Source organism: Scyliorhinus canicula, chromosome 15 (assembly GCF_902713615.1).
Source record: "Scyliorhinus canicula chromosome 15, sScyCan1.1, whole genome shotgun sequence".
Classification (NCBI taxonomy): domain Eukaryota; kingdom Metazoa; phylum Chordata; class Chondrichthyes; order Carcharhiniformes; family Scyliorhinidae; genus Scyliorhinus; species Scyliorhinus canicula.
This window is the reverse complement of record NC_052160.1, coordinates 97,382,781-97,396,760: the sequence shown is the minus strand read 5'-3', so window position 1 is coordinate 97,396,760 and position 13,980 is coordinate 97,382,781. Positions and strand designations below refer to the sequence as shown.

Below are 13,980 nucleotides of genomic sequence, written 5' to 3'. Positions count from 1 at the left end.
AGTTTTTTTAAAAAGGGAGACAGGTTGCAGCAGCATTTTTAAAGGGACAGTCTGGATGAAATTGTAGATTTTGAACTCAGTTGCTTTCTGCAAGGCTGGAACAGAGAAAATGAACCCAAACTGACTTTATTGAAAGGGCTAATTGCTGAAACTGCTGCAATTCCAACCTTTTCAGCAACTTAGCTAAAATGCCAGCAAATTGAAATAATTTGTATGGGGAGAGGACGGAAATATTAAACCAATCAAAATAAGCTATTTGAATAACAGCGGCTTTAGTTGCAGAATTAAAATCTCCTCCCACTCCATGCTGGTGCTCCAGTGTGTCACATTGCTAAGTAAATTAGAGTCATTAACAACACATCTGTAAGAGCAATGAAAACAGCTGAGGATTTAGGTAGTTCCAAAACGTTAATAAAAGACAGATTTCTGGGACAATTGGTTGCAAAGGCATTTTCATTTCAAAAGAACTTATTTGGAAAGATTTTATTGCATCAAATCAACTCTCAAGAGATTTAAATACGCAATTAACAAATATGGACACAGATCGTTCAGAGATCCTGTTATCAAAAGGAGGAAATAAAAGATGGAGCAGTGCTTGCCAACAGGAAGGAAAAACACAGCTGAGTCGTCGACTTTTATTCTGCTCAGACATTCCACCACAACACGGAGGATGACTTGCACATTTTTGTTACAAAAGTCTGACCCATCATAAGATGAACAATATTCTTGCTGTTCACAGCATGGCACAACAGAGAGCAAACCAAGTTTCGACTGACATATTTAATCACTTTTTTCCATTCAGTTAGACCCATTTGTTCATATCTGTGTACCAATTCTGCATGTGTATGAAGTGAGTCAGAGCTGCCCGTCTAACTTGATTACTGTTGGAACAATGGTAATGTTGAAGAGCTATATAATAAGCCCGTCTTAAGATTGTTCCAACAGTAATCAAATTAATGTTGAATCATACTTCCCTTTTGAATGTTACCTGAATGGGAAGAATATGTAGGATTACAGGCAGAAGTTGCGAAAGTGGCACCAAGTGAGTTGCTCAGAGAGCCAGTGCAAACTCTGTGTTGCAGCAATTCTGCAATGTGATGTTTTAAGTCAAATATTGGTAGGTTGACACTCCCTCCCTTGGAGCACTAGAATGCTGGATCTTTGAGAAAAAATGTATGTAAATGAATGGTAGAGAACATATTGACGGAAACATTCCTTCTAACAGTCACTCCCAAGTCAGAGATGCAGGTCATACCACAAACTTCTTTAGAGCTGGGATAAAGTATTAAATCAGTATTGTTTCCTCAGGTTAATTTACCCATTTGCCTCAACAGTTCTATTAAGTGCCATGGAATAGAAGGTTTATCCATAAAAGATAACAGATTTATAATGCCTCGCAAAGAAAATATTACACAAAAGGTTTACAAAAATCAGACTGCTTGCGTTTTTTTTGTCTTTCCTTTTCAAAATGTACCAACTCTCACTTAGGCATAATTCTGTGGGCAACTTCTATTTGAATCTTTAACTTGAATATAGACAGTTTATTAATAATAATAATAATAATAATAATAATCGCATATTGTCACAAGTAGGCTTTAATTAAAATACTGTGAAAAGCCGCTAGTTGCCACATTCCAGCGCCTGTTCAGGGGGGCCGGTACGGGAATTGAACCCGCGCTGCTTGCCTTGTTCTGCATTACAATCCAGCTGCCTAGCCCACTAAACCGGCCCCTAAACCAGTTTATCAATACCAAGTCTAATTTATTCTCCAACAGCATCAGGCTTTTCTAAAAAGCTGACATCAACTCTGGGCACATCTCATCTCCCCATAGAGATGGGGACGCCAATTCCATTTCATCTATTTATACTCTGGCTGTGATTACCTACTACAGCACAATTCGCAAATCAAATTTCGAACTGTGCATTTACAAACTGAGCCATGAGACGAAAAGGGCGCTGATGACTTTTCCCTTTGCTGTAAAATAAGCTGCAAAGTTTCCAGTTGTGGGTTGTATCTTCTTAGAATTTCTTTTTTTTGATCTGCAACTATTGCTTTTGCCAGCTTAATTCAGGTGATAGCACACTCAGACCCCAAGATGCAAGCAGGTAACCCGGGTTGAAAAGTGTTGGTAGTACTGAAGAAGTGTTTCACTGTTAAACGTGCTATCTACCTATTGGTATGTTAGACTGTTTGGTGGTAGTACTGAAGAAGTGTTTCACTGTTAAACGTGCTATCTACCTGTTGGTATGTTAGACTGTTTGGTTTGAATGAAAGTTAACTATTTTAAAAGTAAGAGCGTTTTCCTGGGTCGATCTAACAAAAGTGATGCAATAATCTAGAATAACTCATCGCTCATCTCATTGTCCTTGATGACAACTCACTGGACACAGCATGTCTTTGTGTGTTTGCCTACATAATAACTGGCAGATTTCAAAGTAATTTGCTGGATGATAAATGCTCAAGGTTTTTGAGATGCGATGAGGCATTATGCAAATCTGTTTTTTGAGTCTGTTGATCTTGAATCTCTTTCAAAGGTGTCCTCCCTAAAATGAGAATAACTGCATCAGGAAGGTGGTTTGCCACATTAGTTACTGTCTTGCACTAAACTGTGTGGCCAGGCTATTTATTTTGCCTCATGCTTATTTTTTATTTGAGTTATATAGTGGGTCTCAATAGTTTGTTACAATTCTGACATTTCTAATTATTATATGGAGGCTTTAGCTTTAAATTTAGGGCTAATGTAGGGGGTCACGTGACCTGTTCTGCAGTCTGCCCGACAGTATGAATGATTTCCACAAAGTTGAAATCTTAGAATTTAGCCATCTTGACAGACATCTTAAGATGATTTTTTTTTTTTAAAGTAAAGCTCCCATTACTCATAAATGACAATACACCACTGACCTTTGACCTGCCGTAATGGCAATTGGAGATGGTCCATTTGGAGGTCGAGGTTCCTCACAGGTCCTCATTTCCACCTCCACTTTATCGAGGAACTAGAGGAAAGAGGTGATGGGAGAAGAATATGGTCAAAATGTTACATTGCAAGTGAATGGCAATTACAATGTTAACCCTAAAAGTCCACAGGAATAATTTCTGAAGCTAAAACTCTACAGAGTGTCCACCTATTCATTCTGAAATGCAGTATATACGCAAGAGCCAATTGTGACATTTTCTTGATTTATTTATTCCAAGTTAATAGAAGCGATTGGCTTTGATATTTCTGAAACTCGGGTGCAGACAACCTTAATTTTCCAGAAGGATCTAGCTGTCCCCTGCACTCTGGTGAATATTTCTTAATCATTGCTTAATACACTTGATCTATTTACACATCATTCAATTCGTTTTAAAATATTCTGCAGTCAGCAAATAAATTATTTATGACATTTTGTGCAATTTTCAACCCAAAATTTATAAGTGAAACGGAGCAGAGGTACAGTTAATGTAAAATAATGGAGCATTTATCTTTGGTCAGGATGATTAATATTGGACAGGACAGACATCTTATAAAATTTGGAAATCTACCTTACCAGACAAATGGGGTGGGTCTTCAGTTTTGTCCATTGTATCTAAATAAAGGAGCAATGATAAACAATTGCTTGTTAGACTAATTACAACGAGGACCTACTGGCTTTTTTGATATAAAAACATGATTAATATTACATTACTAGTCAAGTTACAGTCTATTTCAACAAAGACCTATTTTCAAGCAATTCTACCAGATGAAATTATACGCAGAAATAAGATTCAAGTATGAAACACACCGATACAGCTGGTACAAATAAGATTTGTTTTATGTCCTACAAGTCAGTGAGTTTGATCTATTTAAGTGCCTTTTGTGATAAATGCTAAAATAGATGGAAATTGTTTTTAGTTGGCATTTAATGGGCATATAATCCAAAGTTGTCAGAAATATAAAGAATGTATAATAAAGCAAGGAGAGGCCGACAAGAAAGAGGTCTGCCCTGTGGCCACTCTCGTATTGTTTTTAGTTACTGTAATAACTTATTGCAAGAAAACACAACATTTGCAGCATATTAATATTTATCCCCTTATTCTATGCTTCAACATCCTTGGATTCAATTATCACTTAAAAATAAATCCAAGGTTAAAGACTGCCATTCTCCACAATAAGAACATGGGATAACTTGTCACACTATATTTTCCAGAGGTTTCCAGAAGGCAGCACGGTAGCGCAGTGGTTATCATTGTTGCTTCACAGCTCCAGGGTCCCAGGTTCCATTCCCGACTTGGGCTACTGTCTGTGTGGAGTCTTCACGTTCTCCTCGTGTCTGTGTGGGTTTCCTCCGGGTGCTCCGGTTTCTTCCCACAAGTCCCAAAAGACGTGCTTTAGGCAATTTGGACATTCTGAATTCTCCCTGTGTACTCGAACAGGTGCCGGAATATGGCGACTAGGGGCTTTTCACAATAACTTTATTGCAGTGTTAATTAAAGTCTACTTGTGACAAAAAAGATTATTATTATACTATCAGCTGTGTAAGCTTCCAAAGCGTCATTATCTTAAGCATGACAATATTACTTATATGAGAGGGGCCACAGGGCAGACCTCTTTCTTGTAGGCCTCTCCTTGCTTTGTTATACATTCTTTACATTTCTGACAACTTTGGATTATACGCCCATTAACTGTAGCCAAAGATGGTGATGGTCAGTCTTTTCTATCTAACACCATGAGAAATAAGCTGTTACAGTGATCTGGAGAATTCAGATGAAGTGCTACAGCATCACTTCTGCAGCACCCTAAAATTGAGACAATCTTGCATCAGGAAATACTCGCAGCTTTGTCACATTGTTCACAACAGTGATCTGGAGTGCAACCCAGCAACTTGAATTTCCATGTGAAACCAGATATCAATCACTGTTGATTTTGGAGTAACCTCTTGTTTTTCTTCAGTACAGCTGGGCTGGAATAGGGGATCACAATGGAAATTACTTCAACTTCCACTACACTGCGGATGAAAATTGATGGTGCATGTTCTTCGAGCAACACTGAAATTGTTGTCACATGACAGTACTTAGACCCAAATAGGTAACGGCCAAAATATGCTTTACTCACCCGAATGGCTGCCTTGTTGCAGTATACCCTGGTAATAGCCAGCCAAGTGGGCAGATCCAGCACATTTTGCAGCACTTCCTCATCCAGTTCCAAATTTGTAAGCTGACCCTCCCCTTTAAGCGTACTTACATTGATTTTGTCAGGAGAGAGATTCTTTGTAAACCTGAAATACAGATTCAATAAATGGGTCATGTGGCATTAATAGCTCGAAAATATTCTTGTCTATTATTTTAAATCTCCACTTCCAAAATGACAATGTCAACATTTATATAATACTGCTACAGTGCGAACATTCCAAGAAAACTCATTTGGGGGAGGGGGGATAAGAAGGAAAGGGCAAAAATAAAAAGCTAACAATGAAAGAACTGACAGGCATGGTGAAAAAGACATGAGAAATGACCAAACTATGTTTCAAAGATGGGCTTTGAGAATTGATATTTCTTTTAAAAACGTGGAGAGAGAAACTGGGAGGAAGCAGGAACAAGCTCCACCCACCTTTGTCCCATTTGAAGACTCGCCAAATAATGCTGGGAGAGAAATTAAGATACTGACAAAAAGACCAAAGGAGCAGGTGAGAAATTTGAAGAGCACTTTAAATTTAGTAGACAGGGAACTTAGATTTACTGAGATGGGGAAGTGATGGTTGAGTGGAGCCTGAAGTTTCAGCTAGGATTTCATAGAGGGTGGAGATTGAAAACCTGGCAAAGATATTGGATGGAGTGCAAAGGTGACGAAAGCAAGGATAAACCTCTTCAGTAATGTTATGTACCAGGATTGAGGTAGAATTAAGCAGCTGCTAAGCCTTAGCTTCAGCCTCTTAAATAATTTCCAGAAGACAAAGAAAACTTCTTACTAACCACATAGAAAAGACTAGAATTTAAACTTAAAGCCAATGATAAGACATTTATGAATTCCCGAGGGGAGTACAGTTTCCAATTTTGGCAGTACATTTTTTGTGCCTTGCAACATGCGACAGCTAGTCTTCAACCATAATCGACACCAATTTAGAAATTAGTTGATGCACGACAAATTAAAAACATAATATATAGTTAACAAAAAATTCAAACTAGTTTTTAAAAAAACATAACTAATCATTCAACTGGATTTTTAGAATTTTTGAAGCATTAAACATTCTTCACAATCAGGTTCTGGCATTCCAAGAGCTTAATGCTAAGTCATCTAGAAGAATGCATTTCCTGTTTGCACTGCACCCAGTACAGCGTTTTGCAAGAATAGAATAGAATAGAACAGTACAGCACAGAACAGGCCCTTCGGCCCTCAATGTTGTGCCGAGCAATGATCACCCTACCTAAACCCACGTAACCCGTATACCCGTAATCCAACAATCCCCCCCATTAACCTTACACTACGGGCAATTTTAGTATGGCCAATCCACCTAACCCGCACATCTTTGGACTGTGGGAGGAAACCGGAGCACCCGGAGGAAACCCACGCACACACGGGGAGGACGTGCAGACTCCACACAGACAGTGACCCAGCCGGGAATCGAACCTGGGACCCTGGAGCTGTGAAGCATTGATGCTAACCACTATGCTACCGTGAGGCCCCACGGTAGACAAGACAAGAAACTTTCGTCAACTGTGAATGTGATTCCTTGGGTGTTACAAATACATCCAGTAATCATCTTCTTTTCAAATATTTAACATTTAATTCCAGTCAGATTCTTGATCATAAAAGCTGGTATGCTTTCATTTAACCATCACCCACGGCACATAAATGCTGAAAATCCTCTAGTTGACATCACATTGTGTCTGACAACTAATTGTTACTGCTCACCAAATGTGCAATATCTTCAAAGACATTTTAATTTGATGGAGTGGCCTTTTGAGATTTAATGCATCTTGTATTCGGTTTGCTGAACCATCGACATTTAAAAAAGGCATGCATGGACTTTTACGTTGACATGGAGCTGGAAATTTCCAAGCACTTGACAGTTTGCAAACATTATTCACGAAACAGGACTGAAATTCTGATTCAACTATAACTTTGCCTGGAGTATTTGATCAGTGTTCTTAAAAGGGCAAGGATAGACAGATGAACAGCTAAATGTTGTGTTCCAGGGTGCAAGACTCCTACAAGCAGCTGACAAAAAATGACCCTACTTATTGGCATCAGTCCTTCTTGGAGAACAGTAGACTGCGCCCAAGACCTAGGTCACTTCTTTATTGAACATAGTCTACTGTGGCCATGGAAGCCCATCGTGATTGGAAACTAGCACAGACGAATAACCCTAAATCAGCTAATATTTTTGCTTCTGGAGTGCTCCCTTTTCCACCATTCAGCCATTTATTTTGTCCTCTGTCTGTGCCCTTCCTACCCGCTCATCTCCAGCACTCTAGTCAGCAGCTGGTTCACTCCCTGCATCAACTCAATCCTGCTCAACTTAAAGTTTCTCAGAACTGGAAGAGCTTTTGGTCTCATGTCAATCGCAAGCTCAAAGGCAAAGACAGAGGCATATCTTTAAGAATGTGGCTGATATCCATTTCAGCTCACATGATCTAGCTATTGAAGTTGCCACTGACTCAATGACGTAACAGACTGGGGATCCCCGAATATGGTGAGCTTTCATATTTAGCACTCTTGTTTTGCTAGGTGATTGATCTGGGGCAGCACTGGAGGTATAAGTCACTCAGCTGCCTTTTTTGGCTGAATAATAATAATAATATTTATTATCATCGGTAGGCCTACATTAACCCTGCAATGAAATTACTGTGAAAATCCCCCTAGATGCCACATTCCAGGGTCTGTTTGGGTACACAGAGGGGGAATTCAGAATGTCCAATTCACCTAACAAGCATGGAATTCGGGACTTGTGGAAGGAAACTGGAGCACCCGGACACAATGGTTAGCACTGGTGCTTCACAGCGCAGGGGTCCCAGGTTCGATTCCCGCTTGGGTCCCTGTCTGCATGTTCTCCCCGTGTCTGCTTGGGTTTCCTCCTCGTAATTGTCTATATCTTGCTACTATAAATGAGGGTGCTGAAAACACCAGACTGCTACGCTGGAGCTTTGTATTTTTTGTTAATTTGCTGTTGGTCCACACTCTACTGTGGGAACCTTTACTGTTGGTACCTTATTCACTTGGCATGACAGCTACGGTCTTGACAATTCTGGTGCTGATTTTGGCATCAAGGGACAAATTACTGGTAATTGTTGATTCACAGTATGTGAAGCTGTTGACTACCTACAGAGTGAGATGTTGATGTTAATGGAAGTGGAAGCTCTATCTTTGGACTAATCAGGGAGACCAATTGTCCTGCAGGCCCAGAAGAACCAATCTACAAACTGTTAGAAGTAAACATCAGTATGGGATGACAGTGCAGCAGCATCAGTAAAGAGCAACTCACAAACTAGGATATTACACACATTGGTCTTGACATGCAGTTTTGCCAAGTTGAGCTGTTGAGCAGCTTGCTGGCGGCTCTGGTATGCCTCACATGATACCCTAATTTGAGTTGCGTAAAGTGTACAATAACAGGATGGATAAAAATATTCCTGAGAGTTGACTCCAGGATGTAGCCAGTTAACCAGTGTAGCCACAATGGTAGCATTGTGGATAGCATAATTGCTTCACAGCTCCAGGGTCCCAGGTTTGATTCCAGCTTGGGTCACTGTCTGTGTGGAGTCTGCACATCCTCCCCGTGTGTGCGTGGGTTTCCTCCGGGTGCTCCGGTTTCCTCCCACAGTCCAAAGATGTGCAGGTTAGGTGGATTGGCCATGATAAATTACCCTTAGTGTCCAAAAATGCCCTTAGTGTTGTGTGGGGTTATGGGGATAGGGTGGAGGTGTTGACCTTGGGTAGGGTGTTCTTTCCAAGAGCCGGTGCAGACTCGATGGGCCAAATGGCCTCCTTCTGCACTGTAAATTCTATGATAAACCCTGTTGCTGATCTTGAAAGCTTCCTACGATGCCCCATTTCCCGTACCAGCCTCCCCGGACAGGCGCCGGAATGTGGCGACTAGGGGTTTTTCCACAGTAACTTAATTGAAGCCTACTCGTGACAATAAAGCGATTTTCATTTTTTTCATTTTAAGTGCCAAAACTGCGCATGCTCTCGTGGAACGGCATTTACTGCAGCAGTTTGGAGGGTCTGCCTCTGCTGATAAGGTCAAAGGTCTTGGTGAGATCTATGAAAGCACTCCACTGGCTCAAACACATGCAGACAAGTATAACTATCAGTGACAGACCCAATGAAATGAAATGAAAATCGCTTATTGTCACGAGTAGGCTTCAATGAAGTTACTGTGAAAATCCCCTAGTCGCCACATTCCGGCACCTGCCCGGGGAGGCTGATACGGGAATCGAACCGTGCTGCTGGCCTGCTTGGTCTGCTTTAAAAGCCAGCGATTTAGCCCAGTGAGTTAAATCAGCCCCAAATGCACCTGGGGTGGTGGTGGGGTTGGGGGGGCATTATTGTAGTGTTTATTCTGTAACTTTATAGTGTGTTAATTTGCGTTGTTGTTAAAATGCTGGGTTGTTCATGGGGATGGGGCGAATGTATATGATTGTTAATATTATTGTTATTTTCGGTATTTTACTAAGATGCGTCAATGTTGTATAAAATCAAAATTTTTCAATAAAATTTTTTTTTTTTTAAAAAGGGAAAGAGGGATAAAGGAGGAGAGGGGGGGAAAGGGAGAGACGGGGTGGGGGGGGGGAGAGGAGACACACAGGGGAGGGAGAGACAAACAAGGCTAGAAAAGGAATAGGGATACAAAGTGCCACAACCAAGGGCTCAAAACAAGGAATCGCTGCAAGCACCCACGCAGTACGGTCTCTGGGCGAAGGGAGACCCCAGAGTGCAGGGGACTACCCGCATGGCAGACGCACAGTGGGCGGCCATGTCGGGTGCCCCCGGGACAAAGGGAAACCCCGGAGCACAGGGACCCGACCGCATGGAGAGCAGTGACAGTGGCCATCCTGGATGGCCCACTAACAAAGGGAAACCCCGGAGGGCAGGGGCGCGTCCACCAGGTAAGTATGGTTAATCCCACAGGAACGAGGGGGCAGAAGCCCCCCACCAGGATAATCACCTGGAACGTAAGGGGACTTAACGGCCCAGTGAAGAGATCCAGAGTCCTCACCCACACAAGAAATATGAGGGCCGACATAGTCTTCCTCCAAGAAACACACCCGAGAGATCAGGACCAACTGCGGGTAAGAAAGGGCTGGGTGGGACAAACCTACCATTCCTGCTATGGGAGAAGGGCCAGGGGGATGGCGATACTGATCGGCAAGAGGACGATGGTTAGGGCGACAAAGGCGGTTACGGACCCGGGGGGACGGTACGTCATGGTCAGCGGGGCCCTAGATGGGGCACCGGTAGTACTAGTTAACGTGTACGCACCCAACTGGGATGACACGAGTTTCGTCAGGAAGACCATGGCAGAAATCCCTGACATAGCGACGCACCGACTAATCATGGGGGGGGGGGGGGGGGGGCTTCAACTGTGTATAGGATCCAAAGACAGACAGATCAAACCCCAAAACGGGGAAAACCTCAAGCATGTCACTTTATGGAGCAGATGGGAGCGGTGGACCCCTGGAGGTTCACCCACCCAGTTCCTTGATGGACTGGACATTCCAGTCGTGGGGTAGGGCAGAAAAAGGGGCTTGGAAGCACCACTAGCACTGGGAGAGATCATGGACAGCATTAGCTCCATGCAGACAGGGAAGGCGCCGGGATAAGACGGGTTCCCAGCGGACTTCTACAAAACATTTGCGACACCACTGGCCCCCGCACCTGCGACAGATGTTCAGAGACTCGCTAGCTAGGGGCACACTGCCACCCATGCTAGCACAGGCCTCAATCTTGCTGATACCTAAGAAAGACAAAGACCCAACGGAATGTGGGTAATACAGACCCATCTCACTGCTGAACGCAGACGCCAAAATACTTGCCAAAATCCTAGCCAAAAGGCTAAAAGACTGTGTACCTGAGGTGGTCGCAGAGGACCAGACGGGCTTTGTCAAAGGTCGACAGCTTACCTCGAACATCAGGCGCCTGCTGAACGCGATAATGACCCCCTCCGGGGAGAGAACACCAGAGGTGAGCATCTCCCTGAACGCAGAAAAGGCCTTCGACAGAGTCAAATGGAAATACCTCAGAGGTACTGGAGCGGTTTGGGCTTGGAACAGGGTTCACCTCCTGGGTAAAGCTCCTATGCAACGCTCCCATGGCGAGCATACGGACCAACAATACCAACTCCTGATACTTCCAGCTGCACAGGGGCACCAGACAAGGATGCCCACTGTCCCCGCTGCTGTTCACTCTAGCGATCGAACCACTAGCAATCGCGCTCAGAGCATCAAAAAGCTGGAGGGGGATCCGAAGGGGAGGCAGAGAGCACAGAGTCTCACTCTATGCAGATGACCTGCTCCTCTACATTTCGGACCCACAGAGCAGCATGGACGGAATCATTGCGCTCTTGAAAGAGTTTGGCGCCTTCTCGGGCTACAAACTCAACATGAGCATAAGCGAGATCTTCCCAGTACACCCCCAAGTAGGAGGGGCAGCACTAAAGGGGCTGCCGTTTAAACAACCCCGACAAAAATTCCGCTATCTCGGGATCCAAATAACCCATGACTGGAAAGGGATCCACAAATGGAACCTCACCAGTCTGACAGAGGATGTAAAAAAGGACCTGCAAAGAAGGAACACACTCCCACTCTCCCTGGCGGAGGGAATCCAGACGATCAAAATGAACGTACTGCCCAGGTACCTCTTCCTACTTAGATCCATTCCGATCTACATCCCCAAGGCCTTTTTCAAAGCGCTGGACAAAGTAATCATGGCGTTCGTGGGGGGGGGGGGGGGGGGGGGGGGGGGCACTGACGCCACCTTCAAAAGGTGGGGGCAGGACGGAGGGACACTGACAGTCAGGGACCTATACACGGACCGCAGGATCGCAACTGGACGAACTGACAGAGAAATTCCAGCTAGCCAGGGGGAACGAGCTCCGGTATCTACAGCTCAAAAACTTTCTACGAAAGGAGACAAGGACGTACCCACAACCGCCACGACAGACACTACTTGAAGAACTACTGGACGCAAGCATATTAGATAAAGGAAACTGTAGTGACATGTATGACCGACTGATAGAAAGGGCCGACACCATACTGGACGCAACAAGAAAGAAATGGGAGGAGTACCTGGGGATTGAGATAGGGCGGGGACTCTGGAGCGAAGCACTGCATAGGGTCAACTCCACCGCCACGTGCGCAAGGCTCAGCCTGACGCAACTAAAAGTGGTACATAGAGCCCACTTAACAAGAACCCATATGAGTAGGTCCTTCCCGGAAGTAGAGGATAGATGTGAACGGTGCCAAGGAGGCCCGGCCAACCACGCCCACATGTTCTGGTCTTGCCCCAGACTTGCAGGGTACTGGACAGCCTTCTTCGAGGCAATGTCCAAAGTGGTGTGGATGAGGGTGGAGCCATGCCCGAAAGTGGCGGTCTTCAGGGTTTCGGACCAGCCAGATCTATTCCTGGGGAAGAGGGTGGACGCCCTTGCCTTTGCCTCCCTAATCGCCCGCCGTAGAATCCTGTTCGGTTGGTGGTCAGCAGCACCACCCAGAGCTGCAGACTGGCTGTCCGACCTCACGGAATCTCTCCAAATGGAGAAAATCAAATTCGCCATCAGAGGTTCAGATGACGCCTTTCACATAACGTGGGAGCCATTCACACAATTGTTCCGGGGCCTGTTTGTGGCCAACGAACAAGAGCCAGGTAGTCAAGAATCAGGGGAGAGCATGAGAGGGAGAGATAGATCGGGAAAGCGGGGCGAATCACCCGGGGGGGGGGAGAGAGAGAGAGAGATCAGACAGGGAACAAGAGAGGAGAACCAGGGAGGTGGGGGGGGGGGGGGGGGGGGGGGGGAAAGAGAGAGAGACAGGGAATTGAGAGCCGGAAGGGAGGCACGGGATACAATAACAAACATGGTATCACCCACGTACGTGTTGGAAATAATTTTGCCAGGTGTACAGAGTTGCTGCTGTTGAGCTGGTGCACAAAACCCTACCCCATTTTATTTTTTATTGTATTTTTTCTTATTATTTACTATTTTCTTTTCTTTAGTATGTTTGGGTGTGCCCTTCTCTTCTGTATATGTGTCTCTTATCCTGTGTACATAACGGTAAATATACTTTGTTCAAAAACTCAATAAGAAACATTTATAAAAAAGAGAACTGAGCAAAAGAATATGTCAAACCCAAATATAATTTCATTACAAAAACTATGAAACCCAGAGCTCACCTCTGGAAATTCCTAGTCAGCTGCTTGGAACTGGGGCACAGGCCGGTTCCTCATTTCCATTCACATAACACAAGCTACTATTTTTGTGACATTAAGATTTGCACATGTTTTGGCCAGTTATTTTTTGACTTGGAGTCTGGCACAGTAGCTCCAAGCACATATTTCTAAAAATTCTTCAAACATAGGTATTAAAATATTTAGTATACTGACTGACCCAAGCGATAGAACTAAGTTTTGATACTTATGGGGTTTGTTGAAAGTCTACAATCAAGAATCAGGTTTTAATTAGGAAAGCTGCAGCTACCTTAGTAAAATATATTGACTGCAAGAACAAAGTCTCAGTGAGTTTCTGAACTGGGAAAACGTAGTCTTCAAAACTAAGAAGCTTGTATATTTAGTCTGATTTGATCTTACAAAGGTTTGTGACCGATCCTAGAACACCATTCGTAGTCATAGAAACAGCCAAGAGGGGAAGCCAAACTAGACAGAGATTAGTCAAGTTTCAATCTCCTCAGACAAAACCATTAAAGAGATCAAGTTCTAATACCTCAAAAGATGCACACACACAGGTACAAACTTGAATAAAATGTCATACTGTTGCAAATTCCATCCAATCTATACTCAGCTAATTGAT

General features: G+C 43.7%; 1 protein-coding gene across 3 annotated transcripts in view; it reads right to left on the bottom strand.

Annotated features, from left to right (window-relative positions):
* The window catches only part of uhrf1bp1 (UHRF1 binding protein 1), a 226,761-nt gene that overhangs the window by 122,349 nt on the left and 90,432 nt on the right, over positions 1-13,980 (bottom strand). For 2 of the 3 annotated variants that reach the window (XM_038821140.1, XM_038821138.1), the window contains exons 2-4: positions 5,073-5,235; positions 3,529-3,567; positions 2,903-2,994 (exon numbers count right to left, since the gene is read on the bottom strand). In XM_038821140.1, the coding sequence (XP_038677068.1) occupies positions 2,903-2,994; positions 3,529-3,567; positions 5,073-5,235 (294 nt within the window). Of the gene's footprint in view, positions 1-2,902; positions 2,995-3,528; positions 3,568-5,072; positions 5,236-5,567; positions 5,594-13,980 lie in introns of those variants that run through there. The other variant, XM_038821139.1, reaches the window with a different exon arrangement.